Source organism: Solea solea, chromosome 12, assembly GCF_958295425.1.
Source record: "Solea solea chromosome 12, fSolSol10.1, whole genome shotgun sequence".
NCBI classification, from domain to species: Eukaryota; Metazoa; Chordata; class Actinopteri; order Pleuronectiformes; family Soleidae; genus Solea; species Solea solea.
Genome location: NC_081145.1, coordinates 4,484,619 through 4,499,233, shown reverse-complemented (window position 1 = coordinate 4,499,233; position 14,615 = coordinate 4,484,619). Strand labels below are relative to the sequence as shown.

General features: G+C 42.0%; 1 protein-coding gene across 1 annotated transcript in view; it reads right to left on the bottom strand.

The window, feature by feature from the left end:
- Positions 1-14,231, bottom strand: part of sema3e (sema domain, immunoglobulin domain (Ig), short basic domain, secreted, (semaphorin) 3E) — a 35,272-nt gene extending 21,041 nt beyond the window's left edge. Inside the window, exon 1 of the mRNA XM_058645834.1 lies at positions 13,247-14,231. Coding sequence (XP_058501817.1) covers positions 13,247-13,379 — 133 coding nt within the window. The 5' untranslated portion in view covers positions 13,380-14,231. The remainder of the gene's footprint in view (positions 1-13,246) is intronic.
- Between the last annotated feature and the right edge of the window lie 384 nt (positions 14,232-14,615).

Genomic DNA, 14,615 nt, shown 5'->3' with positions numbered 1-14,615 from the left:
ACACTATCCCCGGCTTGACTCGTTTCTTTTGCCTTTCCATTAGGGATAGTACCTGGTACCTGGTCTGGCCAGGTCCCAAGCGAGCTGAGTCGATACTAAAATGGAAAAAGACGTAGAGTTTGGTCGAGTAGTGCTAGAACTGTATCATGGAAAAGCCACGTACATGTTTTAAGTTAACTTTTCTTGCATTCAGTCAACAACATGTATAAAATATCCATGCAAAGCAACCTTGTGGTTGCACAGTTATCTCTTGCTCATCGATTCAACGGTAAAATATTTCAGTCAGGAGAAACGTGTGAGAAAATGAATAAATTACAGTTTAAACAGTCTTTGAAGAGTCTTTGACGCTTGGACAAGACGTGGGAGATGTAATCTGCTTCTGCTTCTGAGAAGCAATTAGGAACAAGCCCTCCCTCCCAGTCCACGGGTGGAGTTGGTGGCGAGGGAAGAAGAATTAGACTGGTGATGAAGGAGGGGAGGATGTGTCGTACAGCAGAACATGGAAATGTAGGGAGACAGCATACTTTATAGACAGCAACACCTGATTTACACCTGAGGAAATGACAGCTAGGAAGTGAAGAGATTAAATCAGGAAGTGCGAGACCAAATCTATGACTGACACATGCAACGGAATAGTCTTCCTGACTGAACTTGTGCCAGAGATTCATCTGTTTTCTCTGAATCGCAGGTAACTGCTTTTACTTTTTCCGGCTTGAATGTGTGAACTGCAGTGTTTAATCACTTAAAGATTTTAATTGTTTTGGTTTTCATAGCCCTTTTTAGGGTTGTGTAACCACTCAGTGTATTTCGCTTTGTGGAGTAGAAGCATACTGAGCAAACAAGGAAAATACCCTTTGGGGTATGTTTCGAACATAGTTCCCTGAAGCACTTGGGGAAAGGAGAGATAAGTGGAGGAAATTGCATTTCACACAAACTTTGCTTCTTGGACAGTTGGACTGACCTACAACCAATCAGATCAGCGATCCGGATGCAGCCTCTGGTGCACCAGGGGAAAAAAAGCTGTTTGCGTTTTATAGTCTGCAGATCATCATGAAATCACCGGCAGACTTGGTTGAGTTTAGCCAGGCTATCTCTTCATTGTATTTACCAGCATGTTCATAAACAAAACTGCTCTCTTACATGATTTCCATCTCCTCGTTCAACACACAGCCAAGGTCTAGAACCAAGAATCAGGTACTTCCCTCGGGAGAGTGAGCAACAGAAAGATTACCTTTCCATCTCACCTCATTCACTCATCACACATGGCACCTCCAAAACAGCAAATTCTTCTGTGCATGTTTGTGTCACTGGCTTGTTCCTGTTCCAACAATCCATATTATTGCAGCATTCACCTGGAGCTTGATGCTGATTTCTCAGGTGTGAGTCTGTACCAAACAAATGCTGGACTGCGTAAACTGGCACAATATGAGAATACACTATTGGAAGATATGCTCCTGGGAATAAATGGCTTTTCATATATCAGCTCTCTGCCAGTGTTGCTTTAGGTGATTTTGAAATCCTATTTCATGAAAAACACACATTCTAAGCCATCAGGTTTTACCTGATCGAACCTCATAAACAGCACATCTGTGCTCTGTGAGCTTCAGGGAGAGCACGGGCTGATGGGGAGAAGAATTTCAGGGGCTCTCTGTTTGCACTGACCTGAATACCCATGTTTGACACATGACCATGGTTTTCTGTGGATGTCTGTCACTTTTTAGCACAGCTGAACATTGTTTTCCTTTAATGCAAATGTAATACCATGTAGGTATACGTCCCTTCAACTAGTCTTGCCAGCACGTCTTTACATGCAGGTCATAAATGTATTATTATTTAGCACTTGTATATTTGTAGTGATACTTGATCTCTAACACTGAGTGCTTTTTTCTGGATCACTCACAGCCACAGGATGCACCTTCTGAGGGGGTTTATTTGTTTTAAATGGGATTAGGTATCAACAGAGGAGTAGGTGACTGTACGCATTTTGTTGCTGTTAAGACTTCAGTGTTGAAGACAGATGAATGTTTGTTTGAGAAGTGTCAGATCTGGGGTGGTTAGGTGGCGGGGGGAGGGGGGAAGGGGTGATGTGGCAGTGGTGTTCTGCCATGGCTCAGACATGCTTCCTGTAATTATAATCCACATACAAAGCATGATTCTCTCCCTTACACACACACACACACAGTCTGTCTCCCCTCCAGCTTCCCACAGTTCCGACAGAGTGAAGCGGAACTTTGATCAAGAACAGTCCTCAATATCATTCCACTTGGATTCCATTGGTTTTGCAATCGGCTGCTCTTCCAAACAACCATCTCCTTCCTTGTGTGAAGTCAATTCTGCCATCACTAATTTAGATGACAGACTTTAAAAAAAAACTAGCTGAAGTAATTGGCTGAGCAGCCATCAAGCATTTTACTTGATAATGATGGGAGACAGCTGATTTACTGTGTGAGATGCACCCAGGAACATGCCAGCACACACAAGCTCTCTTCCCTGTCATAAAAACACAGACAAGAACTCTTAACACACACGTATATATATATATGTACATTTATATATACTGTATATATATATATGTATATCAGGGGTCGCGTTAACCGAATATTTTCCTTCATTGACCGTTTTTTTAAAACGGTGACGGAAAAATCTGAGAGCCATCCGTCATTTTGACAGATTGCAATTCACACCCCTAAAAACTATGTTGATAAAAGAGGTGGAAAAAAGAGGGATAGATGCAGATGAAGGACAAACTCAGCCCTTGGCCTCAGCGGAGCGAGGAAGCGGCAGTAAGGAGGTCAGGCGAGTTCAGTGGGAGCGGGAGTTCTCCTGGCTGAGGAGGGCGGATAGAAAAATGTTGTGCGACAAAATAAAGATTCCCATCGGAGAATCTGAGCATAATTTCTGACCTGGACACCGTACGCAATGCATCTCGCTATCCTTGTAGTGCTGACAGCGTGTTAAAGAGCTATGGACAGGAGGCTTTGGAGCGCGTCTGTGGCCGGTGAAGCTGATCCACTGGTGCAGAAGGCGCGCATGTTGCGGGATTTCCTACCACGCGCAACTACGCGCAAGCAGGCACGCGATTTAAGTGCATGTGGACCAGGAGGAAGGTGTGAGACTGTGCGTTTAGGCCACAGGTGAACTGTTCATATTCCACTGCAATATGAACAATGCAATTGAATATTTCATTATTATCATTTAAAGTGACCGGTAAAAATTGATTATGACGGGATTTTTACGACCCTGTCAGTCAAAATGACAGACAACGAAAAAGTCTAGCGCAACCTCTGATGTATATATATATATATATACATATATTGTCATCTCATGAAGGTTTTTGGCGAGAGGAAGAAGCATTTACTGATTTACTGTCACACAGCCTAACCTCACGAGCAGAGAGGACGACCTCTTTGCCTCTTTGTGGATTTTTCATTCCTGCTTGGATGGTAAAGTTTCTCCGCAGATGTATTTGGAAATGCCTGAGACTAAGGCCTTGTTCAGACCTGGTATCCTCATCCGTCCTGAGACCTGAGATCGTCATGCTCTTATATCACACATGGGCAACATATGGTCCTGGAGCTGAATCTGGCCCGTAAACCAGTTTTACCCGGCCTGTGACGTTCTCACAGTTGACTCTTGCTCAGATTAACGCTGTGATATACTTCACTGCCACTTTGGTAGTGCAGCACTCAAATGTTTGAGCTCACTTTGCTGAATTTAGCAAAAAGCGGTCATGAGCATTGGGTACGAAAGAACAACTTTGCGGGTAACAGATCTTGATCAGGGTTTTCTCAGTTGGGTGGCGGGGGTCTCGGAGGAGCCACTGCTCCTTTGCTTGGAAAGGATCCGGTTGAGGCACCTGGTAAGGATGCCACCGGGGTGGAGAGATACAGTATCTGCTCTCTGGCCAGGGAGTGCCTGGGTACACTGTCAGAGTTGGTGATCAGATCTCAGATAAGTGGTTGTTGATGGATGGATGGATGATGTGTTCAGGTGATTGATCCATTCATAATGAATATTAATGCTGCATTCCATTTACATTGAAACTGGGAGTGACATCACCCCCTGAGTTCACCACTGCAGTTCAGAAGTTGGAAATGCAAACTGTATCTTGGGCGAGCCATTGTTACAGCAACAACACCAGTCAATAACACTCTGTCAGGCCAAAACAATGTATCTTCATCAGGCAGAATCAGACTTTTTTCATTCTAATCAAACTATCCAATCTTAGCAAATGTACTGTTTAAAAAAAGGAACTAAAATTTGCCACCCATTGTTGTTAGTGTTTTAAAACGTATTCAGTCACAGAAGAAACCTGACAGTTGCCTGGTGATAACGTGGACGTTGTTGAGATGCCAAGAATAAAATGTCAAAAAAATGCTCTGAATAAACTATATTTTCCCCTTTGTTTTGAGAATCACTGCCTCTTCTTTGAGTCTAACATATGGAAATAGTCATTTTACAAAAAATGACGGTCTTTGAGTCCTCTCTCAATTCATATTTCTTTCGAGAAAAGGTTTGGAATCCTGCCTTTTTTTGTGAAGATAACCAAATAATTTAAAAACACGGAAGTCTGATTTTTGAAATCATCTGCTAGGCCAGATTCTAATGTTGGTGGGCCAGTTTGGGCCAGCAGGCCACCAGTTGGTATTTTGCCCACACACATAGTGCAGCAACATGTCTATGGCAGAAAATAAAACAGTATTATGTGGAATAGCAGAAGTGTAAAGGCAGCAGTGGTGTGAAATCTAAGTTCTACAAATGGAACGCACATAATAATACCAGAGACCTGCAGTGTCACTGACCCAACAATGTGTGCTCATTTGTAATATATATTTCAACACATGCTTAATCAAAATTACTTTACAGACAACACCTTTAATTCCACCTGACTGCGGTCCTGATTATACTCTGAGAGATGCTTCAGAGCACACAATGCCATTTCAAAGGTTTCTCCTCTGTCATTATGCACAGCCATCACAGACCATCATTGCTAAAGCTCAGGAAAGGAAAGAGGGGATTTCCGCATTTCCCCCCTGTCCTCCCCTTCTCTCCCCTTTTCCCATCAGCAGCTGGCGAGGGCTCTTTAGCCGCAAGCTAAGGGGTGTTCCACCATCAGCATCTGAACTAAGGAGACACATGTGATCCCACTTCAAATGGAAAACTTGGAGAAAAAGGACTCCCTCAAGACAGACACTTTCATCGTCTCGCTGACTGGTGCTGAGGCGCTGAAGTCAAATCAAAATACACCTTGTGATCTCCGCTTTGTGCATGAATGGCAACTCTGTTTTCCCACACCCGGGAGAATCCGTTTGTGTTTACGTGTGTGCATTAGCAACCTGATTATAGGTCTCTTCACAGCAATGAGGGAACATTTATGTTTTGTCAAAGAAACTGCACCTATGGCTTCTAATGCACCTTGGAGGTCATAAAAACAAACCCTAAGGAAACTTAAAAAAAACACAAATCAAATTTACTGCCACAATTTGATCAATTGCCAGTACCAGGCAATCATTTAATGTCAAGATAATAAACGTGGTGGTGTACACAGCCTCATATTTCCTGGGAAATAAGCCTGTGTGCACTTGTTAGGTAATGGAATTTGTATTGAAAGAGAGCATAAAAAACATTATTGGAGTGAGCTGCACTTAAGAAGGGACACAAATATAGAAGGACTGTGGCATCAAGGCCTTAGTGAGACTGTGGAGCGTTGCCAATGTTGCAATATAGCCTTGTGCACTTAAGTCCTTTTTAATATGTGTGTGTGTGTGTGTGCAGTGGTGGTGTTATGATGTCACGAAGCAAAATCAAAGCCACATGGTGGAGGATGAACTGGGAGGAAGCAAAATCTGTTTCTCTTTAACAATGATAGAATGTGATCTTATAAACTATTCAAATACTACATACTCCCATTAAATTTAGGCAAGAATCGAAAAAAAAGATCACATTTTTAATGAATGCCGATCTCTCTTTCCCCCGAACAAAATTTTGCATGCAGGCTTAGACACTCTACCATCAGGCAATTCTTCCAGATTTGATCCAGATTACAGATTTGGCAGCAATTTAAATTCCCATTTAACAAGTTCAGATGTTTTAAATCTTAGCGACATGTTAAAAGATCAGGATACATTTTGTCATGCTTATGTAAGATGGTAATAGCTATAAGATACAGGAAGTCTGATGGATCCATTGGTCATGTAAAATGTATAGGTTGCATTCAAACCATTGTCACATACGTTCACACAATGCGGATCAGCTCCTGGCTTTCTTACTATAGCAGGATTTAGATCTGATTTGGCCCAGGTCACATTCCCACACTGCACACAGGAAGTGATTTGTTTTATGTCGAGACAGTCAGAGGCAACAGCAACATTGTGCTAGTAAAGTGATATGGCTGCAAACAGGTTAGAGTACGAGTGAAAACACACACACAAGCGCCCATGAAAAGTTTCATAAGTTTCATTTTACTGCACAAATAAACACGATCAATAAACACATCTTGAATCGGCAGCGCCCCCTGCTCCACAGCTGTATACACACAAACGCTCCCTCCGTCAGGACAGAGTCCGTTTACAGATGAAGGATACAAACAAGGTTACATGGTTTCTGCTCATGAAGACCAAAGAAAGGAATAGAGTAACATGAATTAACATTAACAACAACAATCACCATATGTTACACATCGCAGCTTTAATGACTGAGTTGTTTTATCTCCCTTTCATTTTTAATTGTGCTCATTTGTTATTTTCTGTTTTTATAAAAAAAAAACTATTTTAATGAGGATGTTATACTGTGGATTGTTTTTACATGGCCCACATTGTGTTGCATTTTATATGAATGAAAAGTATACGAATGAAGTGTGATTGATGAATTGACTGATTGATTTACATGCAGTACTTTTAATATGCTCTCAAAAGTCTATCCGCACAAACTATACCTCAAGCATACATGTGCATACATGCACTATAATGAATTGGCTATTGATGTGGGCTCACTGTGTGTCAGTGCTGGGCTGTATATCATGATTTTACTGTGATTAAAAATGGCAATCTGATCCACGTCAGGCACAGAAGAAAGGAATGACTCAGAATGTGGTGAAAAGGCGATGTTTACATAATCTATAGTGCAGTCAGTATTTAATTTACCCCACAGATTTACTCCAGATGCAAACTTATCCTGCTCAGTATCTTCTCTGGTCCCTCACAAGTTTGTGCAGTAAAATAAAAAAAGGGAAGATAAGCTTTGCTTTTAACTGCCAAGCTACAATATACAAAAAGAATCCCACTGGAATTGCGCCTCTTGAATTGCTCACTGCACTTGTCATCCTTTATCCGCTCCCCTCCCTTTGTAATAGCTTGGCTATACAGTCTCTGAAGACTCAAACAATCTGTGCATCTTCCCTCCTTTTCCCATGTGATAAACTTAACTCCTCTCCATGGTCCCCGTCACTGGGAAAAGGTCAGAAAGGATATTAGACTTTCACCAGCTGCCTTCTCCTCTGGACATCTCATTAATGATCTCGAGAGCACACACAATACAATGGGAGAGAGGGGGGGAGAAAAAGGACGCTGTGATGTACACAGACAAAATGAGAAAGCGAGAGACGGGCGAGGTGAGTATATAGCGGAGGGCAGAGGGGTTGACGTGTTTTTTTTTCCTGTCCTTTGCTTTCCAGAGTTGTGATTTATCGTATCACATTAACCCTTCATTTCACTAATCAGGCATACGTCTACCCTTTGACCACAGTCCAATCTGTTAAATGTTAAGTATACACCCATACTAGACAGAAAAAAAAGTAATTTAATTCTGGGACATCTTCGGGCTGTAGTCCTTGTTTAACCCTGAGAAGAAAGTCTCATCATTTCAAGGTCGTAAAATATTCTCGTCTGGAGAGGAAGTTCTAGAAATTACAGCTCAAAAGAGGGGGTTTTGTGGGGTAATTGCTACCTGGCTAATCCCTGTATTCACACTTCAGCTCCTGTTTGCATGAAACTCACAATTTTATCGAGAGGTGCTGCAGAAAGTTGTGGTGGCAGTGTAATTGCAACGCTTCACGTCCAAACTCATTTATTCTGTTGTTAGAGGAACAAAAAGTCATATAATGTCAATAAATGACCGTAGCTTTTATGTAAACATGACGTTAGAAAACACAGGGAAAAAAAACACCAATTTAATGACCGAGGAAGGGTCTCCTGTTGTTCCAGGTGTTTGCTCTTTCTAACACTTACTAATGTTGTGAGACAAGCCATGCAAGCTTGTCTGCAATAATAACAAGCCAGCACTTGTCATTTTTCAGGAATGTGAGACAATTTTGGAATTTTTCTTTTTCTCAAGTACAAATATTTTTTGCAGAAAGCGGTAAAACCACAAAGACCCTTAGATCTCTTTTTATGTTGCTGTTTTCATCTCTTTTTGGATGATGTGAAGCCACACTGCCAGCAGAAGCGCTGCACAGCTAGTTATTTGGGTAGGGTGAGACTTAAGGCTTCACCAAATTATGATGATTTATCAAAAAGAAACACCACTCAACTGAAATTACAGAATTCACAGCAACATTTTGGTAAATGGTCTGTATTTATATGGGGTGTTGTTGACCACTCACACTTTACACCACAGGTCATTCACCCATTCACACCCATATTCATACAGCACATCTATATTGCAGCACTTTTTCCATCACACATCGATAATACCCACTGTCGGCATAGCAACTTGGGGTTACGTGTCTTGCCCTGGGACGTTTTGGCATGTAGTCTAGGGGATAAAAAAAATTAATTTGCACGATGACAACAAAATGAGTCCCTATACTAAAGGATGCAGCAGCATAACGTTTTTGCAGCCTGTTGAGACGCAGCCAAGTTTATGGTACAACAGCAGAATTGATGGTTGACTTAAATTAGAAGCTGATTTTGCTTCACAGGCCTTGAGATTCAAAGGAAGCTGCTGGACCAGACAAATCCAAAGCCCAAGGATCTGTGTCCAAGGTTACAAAAATATTGCAAAACAAACAATATGTCTTACCATAATAAGGAGCAGGATTAAAGTTTAACAGGCCCAAGCAAATTAAATGTATGACCAGCTACAGTTCTATGGACATAGTCTGATCTATAAAAACATTGTAGAGTATGCTATTGTAACTCAATACACGATGTGAATTGGGTTATATTTGTTTCTAACATGTGAGTTAATTGAGGGTATTATCAAATGAATGGATGACTGGGATAAAAGTGAATTAAAAGTATTAAGGAAAATAAAATCTTCACTGGTCCAGAAGTCTTCACAAGAACTTGGGGGGATAGATGAAAGACAGAGTAAATCATAATTTCTCACCATGTGCCAAGTGAGGCTAACATCAAAGCATGCAGAGATCTGTAACGAATAAGGTCGTCACTGGAATGTACAGCAGAAAGAGGCTAACAGTCTCTCGACATCACAAAAGCAAAAAAGAGAGTCTAGCTGAGTAGTGCTAGAACTATATAATAGAAGAGTGGCATAAGTAGTAGTACGTATATTTCTTTCTGTAGAGCTTCTGTAGCTGCACACAATCTCGTCCTGCAATAGAGCTCCGGACGTAACGTTACATTTCTATGAACTACCATGTTGGCAGCTTAAGATGCAGATGCTAGATTAAAACTGTCAGGGTTCACTTGCACACTTTAAACCCAAGGAGATCGATTTTGGAAGGAGTTTGGAAACAGGTGGAGATGCCACTTCTCCAGACCTGCAGTATCCTGACATCTTCAACGTCCGGGTTCACTTCCCTTCCACTTACTCCAGAGAGGCTGGAGGGAAACTCTGTCTCTTCAACTCTGTAGTCTAAAGACTGCGATGTTGTCACTGGAAGGGCAACAACGGTTAGCGACGTTAGTATTAGCATTATTAGTATTAGTTAACGTTACTGTTCAGTAAATCTGCTCTCATGCGTCCATGAATTACCAAGAGCTAACCATAAAATGTGTTGCTTGTGGGTTGCGATTGCTCTGCGTTCTTCTTCTAACCCTAACCCACCTCTGTCTGGTTCTGTGGAGATCTGGTAAAATGCTCTCCCGTTAGCCTGTCTCCAACTATTTTGGCATCCTGGGGCACAAGATCTATCCACCATCTTCCCTGTTTTGATGAACACCGAAGGCGGAAAGAGAACTTGTCGTACATATTGCCCCGATTTATGTGTCGTCGAGTATAAACATCTATAGAGATGTAAAGCGCTGTTTCCTGCAGGAGGGCATTAGCTTGCTCATGTGACGTCAGCTACTGGTGGTCTGTAGTTGGAACCCAAATGTCGTTTTGGCAGGAAGCCGTACTGTCCAAATCTGCCAGGCTACTGTTGTGCCAAAGCAGTCAGGGATAAGCAAATGGGAGAGAATTTTACGATTTTACTGGATTACCACAGAATCCAGAGATGGCATAAAATGCACTCAAAGCAAGCATAGAAGATGCAGTGGGAATCCACACTCAATGGGGTTCCACTTCCACACATACTAGTTCCAATACGAGGTAGCACAGCAGTTACTTACAGTACACTAACACCCCCCCCCCCCCCCCCCCCCCCGCTCTAAACTGTCAGGAACTCTGAGGTAAATTTTATCAGACAGCTGAAGATGTCATAATACTGCAGTTTCTGGAATAATGTCTGCTCCGGGAGTTTCATTTTCAAAGCATTACAGGGCCATGAATAGGGTAAGTTATATTCAGTCTGTCAGGTTCTGCATACATTGATATTGATTTCGATGGATTTAAAGTGTCCATTTACATCGAAACGTGGAAGTTTGGGAGTCACGTTACCGTCAAGTTCACTGAGTTCCAGTTGACAAGTCGCAAACGCAAAAGTATCTCGGGCTAGCCATTGTTAGCTATACCAGTCGATAACTACAGTACTTGCTACATGTCTACATGTATTACTAAGTTAACAGCACTATATGTACGACTGATTTACTGTGAAACAAATACAGCAGAAGCGCTATTAATGGTTCAAGTTCAATATTTGGTGTCATAGTTTTATCCTGATGGAGCACCATTGAAATATTAACTACTTCATATTATAATAGACATCGATTGTGTATTTATTTCAATCTGCAGGAAAATAGAACGACCAAAAATAGAACAATTTAACTGCAGCCTTGGTCATTTTTTAATTGCATGGTTTCAAATTGCGGTTTCACATTGAAAATGATTAGGTAAGAGGAGAGCAATCGATGAACTGGGGACTTGTAATGATTATTATTATTATTATTGTTATCTTTGAAGTCCTTTTGAAGTTTTTACCCTGTCCTGATAATAGATGTTATATATATATATACATATATATATGTATATATATATATATGTATATATATATATATATATATATATGTATATGTATATATATATCATTTTATGTTTTACCCCCAAGGGCAAATAATTAAAAAACACCTCCTTCTCCATCTCCCTGAACTACAGCCAAGTCAGCAGCGTGTGAATAATTCCCACAATTCCACCTGTGCATGCGTCAGTCTATGTGGGTGTAATTGTGTGTGTGTACAGTATGATTTTTTTTGCAAACTGAAGGGTGTGTGTGTGTCTGTGTATGTGAAAAAATCACCGCTGGAGCCCATGAGGCATATATTAAGTCTTAGATGGTTTTCATTCCATAATGATAGGATGCAAATGCAGCCTTTTCATAGCACTGTGTGCTAGCCTTAACATGTATCAGAGAAGAGAGGGAGCGACACAGAAGAACTGAGATGTCAATCATTGTTACGGCTTTGCCTGCAGGCGGTGCCTGAACTGCGTGATGTATGGGGTACAACCATAACAGATATTTTTGTGGCATTTATGACGATGCACATCAACTCTGAATCGCTTGCTTTTGTTGACGTATGAAGTCCGTGGCTCCAGCGCATGCAGACGTTCCAATCTTTTTCTGTTTCTTTGTACTTTTAATTTCTGTTTATACTTCACGTACATTCCAGTGTATATTTATATTTGACAACTTATTGACAAATGTGAAGTAGGGCCAGGCAGCAGCACTTCTTCATAAAACAAACAAACCGTCCTCACAGATGAAGCCAACGAACCATAATCGTCAACTCTCATAAGAGACTCAAAGCACTGTATTCATAAGTTATTGACCATCCACATTCCACACCTATATTCAACCACGACTAACAGGCTTATGGTGAATCGTCACCCTCTGTTGCTATAAAGGCTTTAAAGAGACTGTGAGAAAAAAAAACACCAGGATCTTAAAGAGTTTTATCTGAACAGATAAAACCCCCATTACTGTCTAAGAGACACACGAGAATACCACTGCATGCTCGTCTATATCACACTCCCACACAAGTAAACACCTCTCTCTCTCTCTCTCTCTCTCTCAGACACACACAGCCTTATCTTTTCCCATAGCTCAAAGAAACAAACATACAAACTCCATCTTTCCACCACTATGCCATAACAGAAAGCAACATTGTAAATTCTCAGCCACCATGGCAGAGGGAACCAAAACAAACTTTGAAGGATGCTCTTTAAACATCAGCAGTGAGTGAAAGAGTCATGTACATGACAGAGTGTCAGTGGGGTAGTTGCTCCTCAGGAATCCAATGCTGCATGTAGGGATGGGCACTATTGAGACAACACATCATTGCTGGGAGTGTTTGTTGTGTTTCTGCCCATAAAGAAGCTGAAAAAACACCACAAATAAACACAGATTTACCACAACATTAAAACTGATCACTGGTACTAATGTGGCTTAATCAAGCCCTGGAGTCATGAACAATTACTTTAACTACAAATAAAAGTTTTCAGGAACATGATTGATGGTTTAGAATCAAATCAAACCTGGATATACTATCTAAAAATATTAATTTCAGCTCAAATGTGTCAAATCAGAAAAGAAAAGTTGTATTGAGGTCCATTTTGTTGTTGTTGGTCCAATAATGATCTAACTGCATGCTCACAATAACCTGTTTCTCCTTTTGCTCACTCATCACGCTTCAACTAATTCACTGTTTGTATTGTTGCACATGCAGTATCAAGTCAATGCCAATTATCTCGTATTATATTGCACATATTTAACAAGAAACACTGCTTTGCACTGAGAATAGCAGAGTTTAAAATCTCACAGCACTGAAATTGAGTTTTAACTGAAACTGCACTGGCTGCATCACCTGAAGGCTGCCTTGCCTTTTCATTTTCAATGGTGCAACACAGTGCAACGGCACGTATTCGTAGCCGAGGGCGATGACAGCTACACTCACAACTGGGTATTTCTTACCTTTGTTTGAGAGCCGCATCCTTGGGTAGACGCCGCGGGCTGAGTGAGGCAAACACAGCAGAACAGGATACATCAGCATCAGTGTCAGATAAACAGTCCCTCTGCACTCTGCCATCATCATCATCATCATCATCTTCAGTGAGACGCACACTCACTCCACGCTTATCCACGCAAAAAAGCAAGCAAGTCCACTCAGCATGAGGAGCAGCAGGGTCAGTGAGAGAGGAAGAGACAAAGTTCCTGCATCCAGTCTTTATTTAAAAAAAAAGTCCATATTCAGATGATCACAACAGTGTGGATGAACTGGATGTTGTCTCTGCGGCTTCTATACAGTCTCCACTCTCCCCTATAGCAGTCTGCTGAAAACTGCATCCACCCACTGCCTCAGTGGACACTAGGCAAGAGCTCTGGCTGTTATCCTTGCTTGGACTTAGTAACCAGGGAGAAGAGAAGTCCAGTTGCTAGATTCACGTCGCAGTGCCCACTGCTCTCTCTCCATATGTCAGTCCGTCTGTTTTGTTTGTCTGTCTGTCTGTCTGCCCAAGCTCAGATCCAATATAAGTCCTGATTAAAAACAAAAGTAAATAAATATTATTTAAAAAAATCAATCAATCAATCAATCAATAACTCAAAATGCATCCAAGAAAGATGTGTGGTTGTCCCAGTAGACAGGCAGTCAGAGCTGCTGCACTGAGTCTTGAGGCTGTGTTCCTCCTCTTGTGTCCACTGGAACCGTAGTCGTTCTCTGGACAGGAGCCCAGGAAAAGGCAGAGTGGGAGAGGGGAGGGAGTGGGTAGCCTCGTGCCTGGCGTGTGGTCTCTCTGCTCTCTCTCTCTCTCTCTCTCTCTCTCTCTCTGAGGAGGGAAGTGTTGCTCTGGCTGCTAAAACTCGGGGAGGATCCTAACCTCAGTGAGTCACTTCAGATGAGTTCCTGCCACAGCTACTGATCTGAGCAGAGGCCAGCTGCCCTGGTGTGGTGTGCGTGTGCGTGTGTGTGTGTGTGAGGAAACGTCTCTGTGTGAGCGGTTAATAATGTGGGGAGCATGTGTGTGTGTGTGTGTGTGTGTTTGTGAGGCTGTGAGCTTGCTGGAAATTGTCCACTCCTCCCTTCAGATTGTCTTGAGACTTCTCTAACCCTCCCAGGCAGCTGGATTAAGTGGGCTGCGTCTCCCCGATGCGCTTTATTAAGACTCAGCCCCAGCTTTTCCTCCAAGAAATACTGCCACTCATGTCAGTGTGCAGACCACCTCTCACTTCTCCCCTCCCCTCGCCCCCCTCCTCCTCATCCACTCCCTTCTGCTCCTGTACCTCTGCTGCATTAACATGGACCTCAGCCAAGGTTTTTCAGCCTCTAAACTCTTGCACTTTG